Here is a 14,377-nt window from a genome sequence, read left to right as displayed (position 1 = left end):
TAGTTAATAAAAATACAGCTGTTCATTGTTAGTTCATGTTAGTTCACAGTGCATTAACTAATGTTAACAAGATTTTAATGAAGTATTAGTAAATGTTGAAAGTAACATGAACAAAGATTAATAAATGCTGTATAAGTGCAGTTCATTATTAGTTCATGCTAACTAATGTAGTTAACTAATGTTAACTAATGAACCTTATTGTAAAGTGTTACCGAAACATCCTCACAGCAGTGTTTTACTCATTCATAATTCAACTAATTGACGACTGTGTGTGTGTGTGTGTGTGTGTGTGTGTGTGTGTGCGTGTGTGTGCGCAGGCATTGAGCAGGTGCAGTCTGAAACACTGTGTGGCGCTGTGGCAGATGCTCAGCTCTCTGAAATCTGAGACGATGCTTCGTCTGAAGAGGGTGAGACACTCAACACACTAAACCGTGTTCTGCCATATTCAGTGTGTGTGTGTGTGTGTGTGAAAATGACTGTGTTCATCTGCACTTCAGGACCCGTTTGTGGGAATCAGCAAAGAGTACAAGCGTCCTCTGCAGGAGGAACACAAGACTCTGCTCACGAGTTTCTTCACCAAGTCCAGCGCTGACGCCTTCCTGCTGGAGATGCACGAGTTCCTGCTCCTGGTCCTGAAGGACCCCAAAGCCACGGACACCTTCAAGCCTGACTGGGGGTGAGCCTTCATGATGGGATGATACTGTAGTAGCTCTGCTGCAACTTTTAGACCAATTTTCGCTTTTCTTCTTTTGCAGGGGGTTCAGTTTTGCCTCAGTTCATAATTTACATATAATTCCTAAATTACAGGTGTATAGATGCATATAAATGTCAAAACTTTTCATTCCTATTTGAGAGATCTGAGCGAATCTGTCAAGTGCTCTGAAAAAGTGTATTTTTGTATTTATTTCTTTATGAAGCTGTTTCACGTCAGAGTCCTGTTTGGTGAACCCGCACACGTTCTACCTAACAGAACACCGACCCGTTATCCGACAGCACCACTCTTTTAATTCCCGGCCCGTTTGACATAAAGACAGCGACCCGGACCATTAAATCTAATACATCCGGGAGACTCAAATGATTTATTTTCTCATGTAAAACAAGCAATCAAACCAACATTATGAATTCCGAGTTGATGCATTTTATGAAAAATAGACACGCACCCCAACATGGTAATAATTAACAGAACAAAAATGAGAGTGTGTATCCGTCGTGTAAACAATACAAAATCTGAGCCTGTATGGGCAGATTGATCACATGATGTAGGCTATTTCAAACAAATGTGCATAAATCACACCACAGGCGTGTATAACAAATGCTTAGATGTTTCCATAAATTAAAAGAACATATAGCTAAATATGAGCCTTCACTGTGTTTATAATATTGGGGATATTTTAGCGGATTCACTCTGCAGAGTTTCAGGAGAGACAAACACTTTTAAATGCAGTGTATACGTGGATGTTGGTCGTCTTAGCAGCACGAAAATTACTACAGTTTGTAAGAATATCAGAGTATAAATGTAGCTTTTTTCGTTGACCCATTTTGACAAAAAAAGGACCATTCCATAAAACTGTGGTAATCATGAAGTGGAAAATACTTACTTAAATTACTATAATCAATTTAAGCAAAATATTTAGTAAATTAAACACACATTTGGTGGGGAATATGGGGAAATATTCCTATTCTACATAAACTGTGAGCCTGGTTAAGATTGTGTTGATGTGTCTCTAAAGCTCTGGCTGAACTCAGTGATCTGTGTGTGTCTGCAGTCTGAAAGACACGGTTGTGTCCTACATGGAGCGTAAAGATCTGGACGTTCCTCCCGAGGTGGAAGAGTTCTTCCCTAAAGAGATCCTGCTCGCGCAATACACCGACACATGGAAGTTCTCGGTCCACGTCAGACAAGAACGAAACCAAAGATGAAGAGCTTCTGTTGGCTTACCCAATCACTCGTATCAGGGAAAGATTCTCTTTCATTTACAAATGCCATTCTCATTACAGACTTTGGAAAACTGTGCCTTTTATGCACCTGAGGTTCAGTGTTCTGCGGTATATTTACTCATTCATAAACAGCTCTGTCATATGATGGTTCATAAACTGTCATATGACGGTCCGGTCTCTTTTGATTTTGATTATAATAAGTTGTGATCTACTTGCTTAAAATCTTTTCAAAGTTCAAAACAATCATGAATCCATTGCTAAACCTGTGCTGTAACTTTTTTTCCTTCCAGTTTTGGGAAGTTGCTAACAATTGTATTACCATTCCTTCTGTATTTGTTTACTTGAGAATCCGTATAGACTGATTTAAAGATGTAGACTGGTTTGAAATATAAACTGCGCACCATGAGCCCAGAACCGGACGCTCTTATGTCCTTACCAACCTCATGTTTTTTTGCACTTTATCTTGTTCTCTGCTAAAAGCAATGTTTCAGTGTACCAACACATATGCTGGAACTATGCTGTGTGCAAAACTGTGTTTGTTTGTCTTTTTCTATGATAAACATGGGTTTGAATAAAGTTGTTATATAATATTTGGGTCAGATCATCGTCACGTTCTGCTGTCTCGTCCTGACAGTTTAATATTAAAGGCTGCATGTCTGAAGATGATGGTTTCTTCTCTTCTGTTCTGTTACTCTACCTTTCTTGTAATGTCCTCAAACCCATTTCTGCTTTCTCCTGCTACCACTGTTTTTACCATCTTCTCCTCATTTATTGTTGAATTATAATCTCCATCCATCTATTCTCCAAACCTCACTTGTCATATGTAGGGTTGTGGGGATTCTGGAAACTCTCCTTATAAGTGTAGAAACACCTTGGATGGTTGGCTGTTCATTTGAGCCTTTCTATATATTCATTTTTTTTATGTTTCCTGAGGTAGACTTATGATGTTAGTAAGGTTTTTACATCAAAAACTCTCATAATTCAGAAATGCAGTATTCTACCCAGATTTTAGCCCAGTGATACCAAGAAACTCAGCCGTGGATCCATCGACAGGCACACATTCAGATGATTCACACATCTCAGGTGTGAGGGTAAAGACGTTCTGGCCCAGCTGGGACTCAAACCAGAACCTTCTCGCTGTGAGGCGACAGTGTTTCCCACTGAGCCACTGTCCTTAATATCAGACATAAGAGACTGATACTTGTTCACAGCAAAACCCCCAGTGTTAAATCACTCTCTGAATCCACACTCACAGAGTTAAAGTTAATGAGATGAATAACGGATTAAGTTCTGATTGAGCATTAGTGATGAACGCCTGCTGTTAACAAGCAGAATCACTGAAGGAAAGAAGGAAAAAGAACAGAAAAAAGATCATCACAAACACACGTCATAAGTCTACAGAACTTCATTTGAGAATTAACAGATTCAGATGTTTTTTTATTGAAAATGTTTGGTCACCATTACACCATGGTCCTTTTTATGCGAGTTATGGTCTTTGTAACAGTGAACCAAAACACATAATATGTTGCAAAGGGAACCAGAAACAAAGATGATCAGGCGATATAGTTTTCAGCATCATAAATGATGTCATTTTATAATTCATTAATCTTATCACTGACCAATAGTGGATATTTGTTATTAATAGATTATTTTCATCAAACAAAGCTTTCTTGCTCCAGATCAGACTTTTTTTATACATTGTGTGTAGTAAAATATGTAGCCTACTTTTAGACACACAGACATCAAGATTCAGCAAATGAATCTCAACAATGGTGACATGTTTCATGCTGGGAGCAATGAGTTTTATACTATGGTGACTCCCAGCATGCATTGCGGCACGAAGCATGTCACAGTTGTTGATATTCATATGCAGAATGTCTGATCTGTGGCAAGAAAGTATTGTTGGTGAATATAACCTATTCATAACTGTTTCTTTATTTATAGCAGCCATCTAGTGGCTTTATCCAATTGGAAATTAACAATGTATAAATATGTTTAATTGACATTTCTTGCAAAGGAGAAAAGTTTAAATTAGGATATAGTAAATAGTACTAAATAGTAGTGTTATGTTTCTAATGTCTAAGTAAAAATGTAAATGGGAAACTTGTGTAAAGATTTATTCTTGTATGGAAATGGTATCATCCATTTCCATACCATTGATGCCATCTAGTGGCTTTAGCTGAAATTGCACATTATTTTCATTTTATAAGCTTTTGTTTCGATGACAGCATAATTGCATCACATTTTCACGAATTATAATTGTTATAGAAGCGAAAACATCAGATATACTCTATTTCATAGATTTCTATTATCAAAGAATGTTGTTGTGTTGAGATTTCTTTAAAGAACTAACAAGCAAAGACGAATTATTGCTGTGGTTAAAAGCTCTATATGAGAAATGTTTTTTCTTTTTTGCATTGCAGATAATACTTCAATTGCACAAGCGATCTCAATAATTTCCACTCATTGCACACGAGATTCGCACTTACACATAACATGTGCTTTTTTATCCTCCACCAACACGTTCTTATTAAAACTATTCAAATGTATTTTATTTGCATATCTGCATTATTTTTATGGAATTTTATTTATTCTAATTTGTAAGCGAAACCCGTGAAAAGCTGTAGCTCCACCTGTGTGGAAATGGCCAATGAGCCTCTGGATCTCTGCAGCCATCTAGCGGCTTTAGTTCAAATGTCATATTACTTTAATTTTGTTTAGTTTCCAATAGATGGCAGCAATCTTCCACTAAATCATGGCACAGTTTTCATGTAATCATCATGAATGAAATTGCTTTCTTCTGGTGTTAGAAGCAATAAATGGCTTCGCAAATGAGCACTAGTTTCATTTTTAATGTTTAATGTTCAGTGGGACATTTAGAGTTGTTTCTGTTATTGAATGTTGTGGTTATCATTGTGCTGAAGAACAACTCTGTTATCCCAACTAACTGAATTATTACTGGATAAACTAAATGAATTTGTGTGTATATCTGTCTTCAATTAAATGAATTAAGAGTAATGAATTATTTCTTGAGTATATTTACATCAATGGGGAAAATGGGGATATTAATGTCTGTAATATCATATAAGAAAAAACATGATATCAAACTAAATTATTATGCATATAAATTTCATGCATGAATTATGATAACCTCAGTCAGGATTTTTTTTCCTATGTGTTTTTAGTGCTCTTAGGGCATGAAAAACAAGATTTTTTTATTTTTTATTTTTTTTTTTTTACACATTTTTCAAAGAGATTTTATGGTCAAGATGAACACATTTCTAGCACAGTCCTCCTCTGAGAAAACCTAGAGATATGTTTTATCAGTCTCATCTGAAATGAGCAGTGTTGGGGGAAACGCTTTACAAGTAACATGCATTACGCATTCAGATTACTTTTTTGATGTAACGAGTAATGTGTTACAAGTAACATGCATTACCTAATCAGATTTTTTTTGCAAACATATTTTTTATTGAATTTTACAACACATTTAACAAAAGAACAAACATAGTCCTCTTAAATACAAACATAACTTACTCAAATCCCTCCCCCTCCACAATAAGCCTGGCAGTTGGTAAAAAAATATATAAAAAAATAAAAAAATAAATACAGAAATAATAATAATAAATAAAAATAATAATAAAAAAATCCTTAAACACACAGTGATTTATATCTGTTAAGATATAATCTGCATTTACTACAACTTCACACATCTATAGCCTCTTCAATATCTCCTTCTTTGACAAATCTCAAGAACATCTCCCAAATTTCATAAAATTCAGAAGACTTGCCCTTAATCACATATGTTAGTTTCTCAAGGGCCAAACTGGATATCAAGTTTTTCAGCCAAAGTTCAAGGGAAGGACAACTTGTATTCTTCCAGCAAAGGGCAATTGAACGCCTGGCTTGTAGTAGGCACAAATCCACCAGTTTTTTCTCTTTGACGGGCAGAGAGCAATTGTCCACCCAATACACATATTACCGGGCTTAAAGAGATAGGGGTAGTAGTAAATTGAGATACATCAGAGTCACTTTCCTCCAAAACTTTTGGACCTCACCGCGGCGCATTCCCACACACAATGAAAAATGTGCCTTGGTAATTATTGCATTTAAACCATAAGTCAGGAATACTGGGGTTACATTTATTTAATCTCACAGGAGTGATATAAGTTCTACAGTTATACTGTAAGTCTCAAACGAGTATTTATAGTTTGAGTTTGTGCTTTTACCGCACTCATCTAATGAAATGTCTTTATTTAAATCCTGCATCCATTCTCGTCTTTTATTTTCAGTATTTTCTTTATGATTCTGTACCAGTATATTATATAATTGGGTAATTCGCCCTTTACTGAGACATTCTTGTGTGGAAAAGGTTTCCAGTGTAGATAATGAAGGGAGTTGCACAGAATTCTTTAGTTTTGACAAAATAAAACTTCTAAGCTGCAGGTATTTCAAAAAATGTTTCCTTTGATACCAGATTGTCAAATGACATTAAAATATTGTCTTCATACTCAAATCCATCAATATTCAATATTCAACCCTTATTCAACCATAGTTTAAACCCCATATCATTTTTAGCTGGAGTGAAATATTCATTCCCCCAAATTGGGGAGAAGCAAGACAGCAATGGGGCCTCTCCGAGACATTTATGAACTTCGTACCAGATCATAATGGTATTCTTCACAAATGGATTGTCTGTTTTTCGTTTTAGTTCTTGAAGGGGTGCTGAATGTAAAAAGCTGTCCAGTGTCAAGCCTTTTACAGCCAACATTTCAACCTGTAACCAAGGCATATTGGTATCTCTAGAGAACCAGAACATCGCAGCCCTCATTTGAGCTATTTTGGGGGTTATTTTAATTCCTAGGTAATCAAAACCATTAACAAACGGATGTACTACTTTTGATGTACAGATTTTTTTAATGCTATACGAGTGTTCATTAAAAATATGAATAATATGTTACAAGACGTTATTACGTGACCAGCAACATATTTCTGCTTCAAATATTGTGCGTAGTTAGTGAGTGGTGGTTTCAGACATTATTTTATTAAAGTACATTTGTCAGTGCCGCACTCGTACCGACTCTTATTCTGCCTGACAGAAGAAAGGCTCGTAGTACCAGAGCCCGTCTACGGAGAGCCTTGGCACTTCCTATTAGCCCCATTGTATAGATCTTGGTTGCAGTTCCATTAGAATTCCACTGGAGGTGATCGCGGGCGAGTGCAGACTGAATGGGAGTCTATGGGGCTAGGCGGCTAAATGTGTCTCTTTCACCCGATTGCCGTTGAGAAATCTCAGATTTTATTGTAGGTTTTGCAAGTTCAACATGGGTTATAGGTCGAAAGTTGAATGAACGAGTACTTATGTCCTTTCGATTTCTTACAGGTTGAGTTGTTGTTGCCCATAACACGCTAGCATTCTGCTAATGAACGCTGATTGGTCAGTGAAGGACTGATTACGACCAGAGACACCGCTTGATGTCATCCTGTGTGTGTATTTTCAGCGTGGTCTTTTAAAACAACAAAACAAAAACTCTTCTAGCACGTGTATTTGCCTGTGTCAGCTGTGTTGTCGATGCCTCGAGAGAAAAGAAAGTGCAGAGCGCGAAAGCACCAAAGTGACTGAAGGATTGCCGTAAAGCTGTATCTCTGGTCGTACGATGTGTATGACGTCATTAACATTTTAAAAGACTTTTTAAAGCAAATAAATGACTCTAAAAAATCTAACACCCTAGATTTTTGTGTTTTGTGTGTAATTTATGTGTAATTATGTGTAATTTCTTTGCATCTCCTTTCGAATACAACATTCAAATTACTAGACAAAAAATTATATCCTGAGAAAAGTGGATTTTGAGGGGTATAGCGCCATAGACCTCCATTCATTCTGCACTCGCCTGCGAGCGCCCCCGCATGGACAGAGACGTGTTACTGCAGTCAGTCCAGAAACCGGAAGTAGTACACGGTCCGCGATACTTCCCATTTTCTTCCCACCGGAGCCTCTTTTTCGATTTCAAAATAACGGCTGCGTGAAATCAGCGTATTGCATAACATTTTCACGAATTATAACTGGTATAGAAGCGAAAACATAAGATATACTCTATTTCATAGATTTCTATTAGATTAGATGGAAGCTTTGTAAGATATGCGCTCGTCTTCACAAAAACTAAATGCAGGGTTTTAAACATCTCGTGTGGAGAAAATATAGTTTATTCTGGGCAGTGTGGCAAGCCATGGCAAAAAGCAGGATAACCTGCAGGATAAGCCTACTTGAAAGGAAAACCAATTTGCCGAGTAAAAACAGAGTTTGTGTTGTTGAATCATATTTTTTTCTAGTACATCTTAAATATAGAGCTCATGACAAATACAAGTTCCAGATGGACAAACATTAAATGCAAAAACCAGTGTGAATAACAATATCTTAAAATAAACTAGAGAGTGGATACACAGATATGGCCTATTTATGAATGAAATTCATGCATTTCTTTGTCATTTAAACTGATGCAAACAGGGAAAGAGAGTAGAAAACACTTATTGTCCTGTCGCCCCCTCTAGTGGACAGCATTGAGTATTACGGCCTTCATTGCTCAGAGAACGCAAGTCAATGGATTTTTTGGGAAAGTAAGTCTGACCAGTTAGAAAAGATATAAGCGAGTCAGACCAGTCTGAAGGTCTGAGCTGAGTTTGGAGCATTAAAGTTCTAGGCGGAATCGATTTCTCATAATAATAATAATAATAATACATAATAATAATGTTTAAATACTGTATATGCTGGCTTGCTTAAGCCAATATAATAAAGAAAACTCAGAGAAACATCGACAAATTCAGTATGCAATAAATTTGTATTCGTTCTATAATAAAACTAATAACATTTTTAAAGGTATGCCGTGCTCTTCAACAGACATGATTTAATTAAATCGCCTTTTGATAAAAGACTAAATAAAAGTCCTAATGTCCTAAATAAAAGACGAGAGTGGTCAATGTTACGGACATATTATCATGGTACAGTTCAGCCTATTATTGATTTTTATTTCCACTTCACTTTTATCCAAAGAGACGGAACTATTTGCACTGTATGTATCAATGGGAAATACATCATGCTAAAATAATCTGTCATATACTGTGGTTCACATTATTGGGGTCGCTTGCAAGTCTCAGCAGCGCGAATTACGTGACCAGCAACATATTTCTGCTTCAAATATTGTGCGTAGTTTACAGTGAGTGGTGGTTTCAGACATTATTTTATTACAGTGCATTTGTCAGTGCCGCACTCGTACCGACTCTTATTCTGCCTGACAGAAAGAAAAGCTCGTCGCTTACTGAAGGCGGAGCGTTTCGCCCAATCAGATGAAAGGGGCGTTTCAGCGCCGGCCACGTGTGCAAATTAAATATTATTCTTGTATGGAAATGGTAAATGCCATTGATGCCATCTAGTGGCTTTAGCTGAAATTGCACATTATTTTCATTTTAGAAGCTTTTGTTTCGATGACAGCATAATTGCATCCATTTCACGAATTATAACTGTTATAGAAGCGAAAACATAAGATATAGGCTACTCTATTTCATAGATTTCTATTATCAAAGAATGTTGTTGTGTTAAGATTTCTTTCAAGAACTAACAAGCAAAGACGAATTATTGCTGTGGTTAAAAGCTCTATAATGAGAAATGGCTTTCATTTTTGCATTGCAGATAATACTTCAAATGCACAAGCGATCTCAATAATTTCCACTCATTGCACACGAGATTCGCACTTACACATAACATGTGCTTTTTTATCCTCCACCAACACATGTTCTTATTAAAAGTATTCAAATGTATTTTATTTGCATATCTGCATTATTTTTAATGGGATTTTATTTATTTCCCTCATATTCTAATTTGAGGGCGAAACCCTTGAAAAGCTGTAGCTCCACCTGTGTGGAAAGGACAAAACCAGCATAGGGCAAAAGACACAAAGCATTGATACAAATGCTTTGGCTAAAATAATTTGCTTTTAATAATGTCTAAGTTAATACTTGACTTTATTTTTACAGAGTTTGGAGCAAAACCCTGCAGGACTGTGTCTCTCTGGGGGCCACCCCTGCTCTAGACTCTAGAAATGTTTCCACAAATGCACATGAAGTGATCTACAAAAAGCATCCCATAAACGAATGCCTGGCAGAAATGTGTTTGTGACATAAAACATATTTGTGGATACTTTTTTATTTATTTTTATTTATGAGAATTTATATTATATTTTTATGGATTTTACATGTTATTAATAATGTTCAATACTGAATACCTATAAAAAGGAATTTATTTATTTATTTATTTATTTATTGTTGTTCCAGTTTATTCTTCTCTCCTTTTTCTCCCTTCGTCTTTCTCAAATGATCTGCCTTACACGACCAAACTTTCTAGTTTGATTGTTTTGATTGTCAAAGAGTATTTATTTATTATCAGATTAACGAGATTTAAACATAAATCTATGAAGAAGTGTCAAATGAGCCAGTGAGAGACGCACTGCAGTGGCTGCAGTTGAAATGTAATGTTCTTTTATTTTAAGTGTCTGTTTTCCAGTAGATGGCAGCAATCTTCCAATAAACCATGGCACACTGAGAAAAATGAAATTAGAAATGTAGTTTTTCTTTATATTTATAGAAAAACGAACTTATTCCGTGCATCAAAAAATAATATATGCATATATTTCAATGCATTGAATACAAGAACTAACTCATTTGTTTAATTGTGCACCAATGCAAATCGGAATGAGTGCAACACCCAAATACAGAGGGCCATACAGAGGTGCCTTTCTGACCTATTGAACTTATTTTGGTCATATACAGTATTGTATGGCTGACATAACATCAGTATGCTTAGAAAGTTAGGATCAAGTACTCCTGGGCCAGAAAGGCTATGTTATAGGTCAAATGTGAACTACTGTCTGGCTGATATAACATCACAAGAAGTCAATCTGTATATTTAGTCACTTAATGTTCAAGAACTCTTTGGCCAGAAATATGTTCAGTAGGTCAAAACTCTGTCTGGCTAATATAACTTAAGATGTCAATCTGTATATATAGTAAACTTAATGTAAACAAGTAATAAAAACTCAGTGAGTGTTTTAGCGCAATTTTCTGACGTGATGGGATCACAACACTAAGAGATAGTAAATCTTTTTATGTTTTTTTTTTTTTTGTGTGCGTTCCCGAGATTAGACCTTCCTTAACATAATGCCGAAAACCCGAAGTCTCTAGGTGGTCTGGTTGAGGAGGAGATAGAAGTGCAAGATTGGTGCGCACAGACAGAACAGAAATCATGAGTTAACAATCGCAATTTTGTCCGTTGGAAAATTGCGCTAAAAAAGGACTCTTTGGCCAGAAATATGTTCAGCAGGTCAAATAAGGTGTATTGTATGGCTGACTTAACATCAGAAAGTGTCTATGAGGATATAAAGTTCAAATCTGAGGAACCTTTGACCAGCAATAAGCGAGATATGGACTTCTATATGGCTTCTATATGCTTCATCAGGAGTCAATAAGTATTGTTCACTATAGAAAGCTTCCTCTGAATGTTAAGTTCAATAGGTCAGACACAAGATCAAACGTGCATTGAGAATAACTTTTGCATTGAGAATAACATACAAGTAATAATAAAAAGCAATAATATCATATAAACTGTGCGCTTGTTGCATTACAATGCATACAGAACTAACTCTTTCACTCTTTCAGTTTTAAATCCTGTATCAAAAGTGTTATATTACCACCACTGTGAAACTGCAGTAATAAGTTGCGATGATAATTTTTTGAACACACAATGCACAGCCTAAAAAAGAAAGAAACAGAGCTACAGTGTCTTACACAGATATATCAAAATTCTGCATATGTCTCATCAATGGTGGCAATAATTTATTTTTATTTATTTATTCATGCAGCAGTGCATGCTGGGAATTTTATACTATCCTGGAACCCAGCATGCACTGCGACATGAAAGTTTTTATTGTCGCCATTGTTGAGATTCATGTGCTGATTGTTGATGTCTGTGTGTCTGAGTCAAGCAGGAGTTCAAAATGTTTTAATGCACTACATTATTTCAATATTCTTCTGAATAACTAATTACAGAAACATTGCTGTATTTCATGTTATAGATTAACAGATATGATTAATATGAAATACCCATAAATCCAAAGCTTTTACACTGGTTAAGATCAGAGAATCAGACATGTCCAGGATCATCACAAATGATCATCACAAAAGTCATAAACACCTTATCATTTTTCTCTTGACTTTTCTTGCCATAACAAATGTGTTTTATAAACTCATAGTTAAAGCAGTCAGAGAAAAACTGATATAATAAAGTCAATGGTTCAAGAGCCCAACTAAAACAAATACTGATCTCCATCATGGTGATAATAACTTTATTATTTTCAATAAAACATCAACAACTAAATATCTGTTAATTCTCAACAATAACTTTTGTACGAAAGAAATAATGTTAAACTGGTTTGTAAACTGTTTTCACACTCGGTGGCTGGAAGTCAGTTGTAGTTCTTGTGTTTCTCTTTTTTCTGTTCTTGTTTCCTTCAGTGATTCTGCTTATCAGGTGTTCATCAGTGTCTCAATTCACTCACTTATTTTCATTCACTCATTCAAGGGGACTAATGTAGGGAATAGTGAATGAGGGTATGGGGTGTGATTGGAAAAACAGCCTCTGAGTGCCGATTTTGAGCACTGTTAATTTACAGTATATTCCTGTAGGCTATTTTTGTTTTCTACAGTATATTTACTGTTTTAATGGAAACTGGTATGATATTATCAGAATTTGGCCTTTTTTTACAACAATGTAGGCTATGCACTTATCGCATTGAATGCACACCAGAACTAAATCATTGCTATGTTCATTAAAGAGATAAAATGTGTGTTGTTGCATTGCATTGCACTAACGAGCTAACGTTGTGCACTGAAGAATAACATAGGCTACGCACTTCTTGCATTGCATTGCACACCATAACTAAATCATTCCAATGTTCATTACAGAAATGATATGTGTGTTGTTGCATTGCATTGCATTGCACAAACTATCTAACATTGTGCACTAAAGAATAACATATAGGTTATGCACTTTTCGCATTGCATTGCATTGCACACGAGAACTAAATCATTCCCATGTTCATTAAAGAGATAACATTCCATTGGCATTGCATTGCACAAACGATCTAACATTGTGCACTAAAGAATAACATGTTATGCTCTTTTCACATTGCATTTTATTGCAGACCAGAACAAAATCATTCCCAAGTTCATTATAGAGATGATATGTGTGTTGTTGCATTGCATTGCAGTAACGATCTAACGTTGTGCACTGAAGAATAACATATAGGTTATGCACATTTTGCATTGCATTGCATTGCACACCAGAACTAAATTATTCCCATGTTCATTAAAGAGATAAAATGTGTTGGTGCATTGCATTGCATTGCACACCAGAACTAAATCATTCCCATGTTCATTAAAGAGATAACGTGTGTTGTTGCATTGCATTGCATTGATTTGCAATGCTTTGCATTGCAAACGTGTCAACGATCTAACGTTGTGCACTGAAGAATATCATATAGGTTATGCACTTTTTGCATTGCATTGCATTGCACACCAGAACTAAATTATTCCCATGTTCATTAAAGAGATAAAATGTGTTGGTGCATTGCATTGCATTGCACACCAGAACTACCTCATTCCCATGTTGGTTAAAGACATAACGTGTGTTGTTGCATTGCATTGCATTGATTTGCAATGCTTTGCACTGCATTGCATTGAATTGCATTGCACTAACGATCTAACGTTGTGCACATAGGTTATGCACTTTTTGCATTGCATTGCACACCAGAACTACCTCATTCCCATGTTGATTAAAGATATAACGTGTGTTGCTGCATTGCATTGCATTGCATTGTATTGCATTGCATTGCATTGCACTGCATTGCATTGCATTGATTTGCATTGCTTTGCACTGCATTGCACTGCATTGCACTGCATTGCACTGCATTGCACTGCATTGCACTGCATTGCATTGCATTGCATTGCATTGCATTGCATTGCACTAACGATCTAACGTTGTGCACTGAAGAATAACATATGCACTTTTTGCATTGCATTGCACACCAGAACTAACTCAATCCCATGTTCATTAAAGACATGACGTGTGTTGTTACATTGCATTGCATTGCATTGCATTGCATTGCATTGCACAAACGATCTAACGTTGTGCACTGAAGAATAACATATAGTTTATGCACTTTTCGCATAGCATTTTATTGCACACCAGAACAAAATCATTCCCAAGTTCATTATAGAGATGATATGTGTGTTGTTGTATTGCATTGCATTGCATTGAATTGCATTGCACTAACGATCTTTGTGCACTGAAGAATAACATATAGGTTATGCACTTTTTGCATTGCATTGCATT

At 36.0% G+C, this 14,377-nt stretch overlaps 1 protein-coding gene across 7 annotated transcripts in view; it reads left to right on the top strand.

The window, feature by feature from the left end:
* LOC311079384 (E3 ubiquitin-protein ligase rnf213-alpha) overlaps positions 1 to 2,599 on the top strand; it is a 74,271-nt gene extending 71,672 nt beyond the window's left edge. For all 7 annotated transcript variants that reach the window (XM_084108768.1, XM_084108771.1, XM_084108770.1 and 4 more), the window contains 3 exons: positions 318 to 407; positions 498 to 676; positions 1,767 to 2,599. In XM_084108768.1, the coding sequence (XP_083964894.1) occupies positions 318 to 407; positions 498 to 676; positions 1,767 to 1,920 (423 nt within the window). In that variant the 3' untranslated portion in view covers positions 1,921 to 2,599. The remainder of the gene's footprint in view (positions 1 to 317; positions 408 to 497; positions 677 to 1,766) is intronic.
* The last annotated feature ends 11,778 nt before the right edge of the window (positions 2,600 to 14,377 follow it).

The sequence above is a fragment of the Abramis brama genome (assembly GCF_963993115.1).
Source record: "Abramis brama genome assembly, chromosome: 1".
Lineage (NCBI taxonomy): Eukaryota > Metazoa > Chordata > Actinopteri > Cypriniformes > Leuciscidae > Abramis > Abramis brama.
The sequence above is the reverse complement of the archived record's forward strand: the minus strand, read 5'-3'. Positions and strand labels throughout refer to the sequence as shown.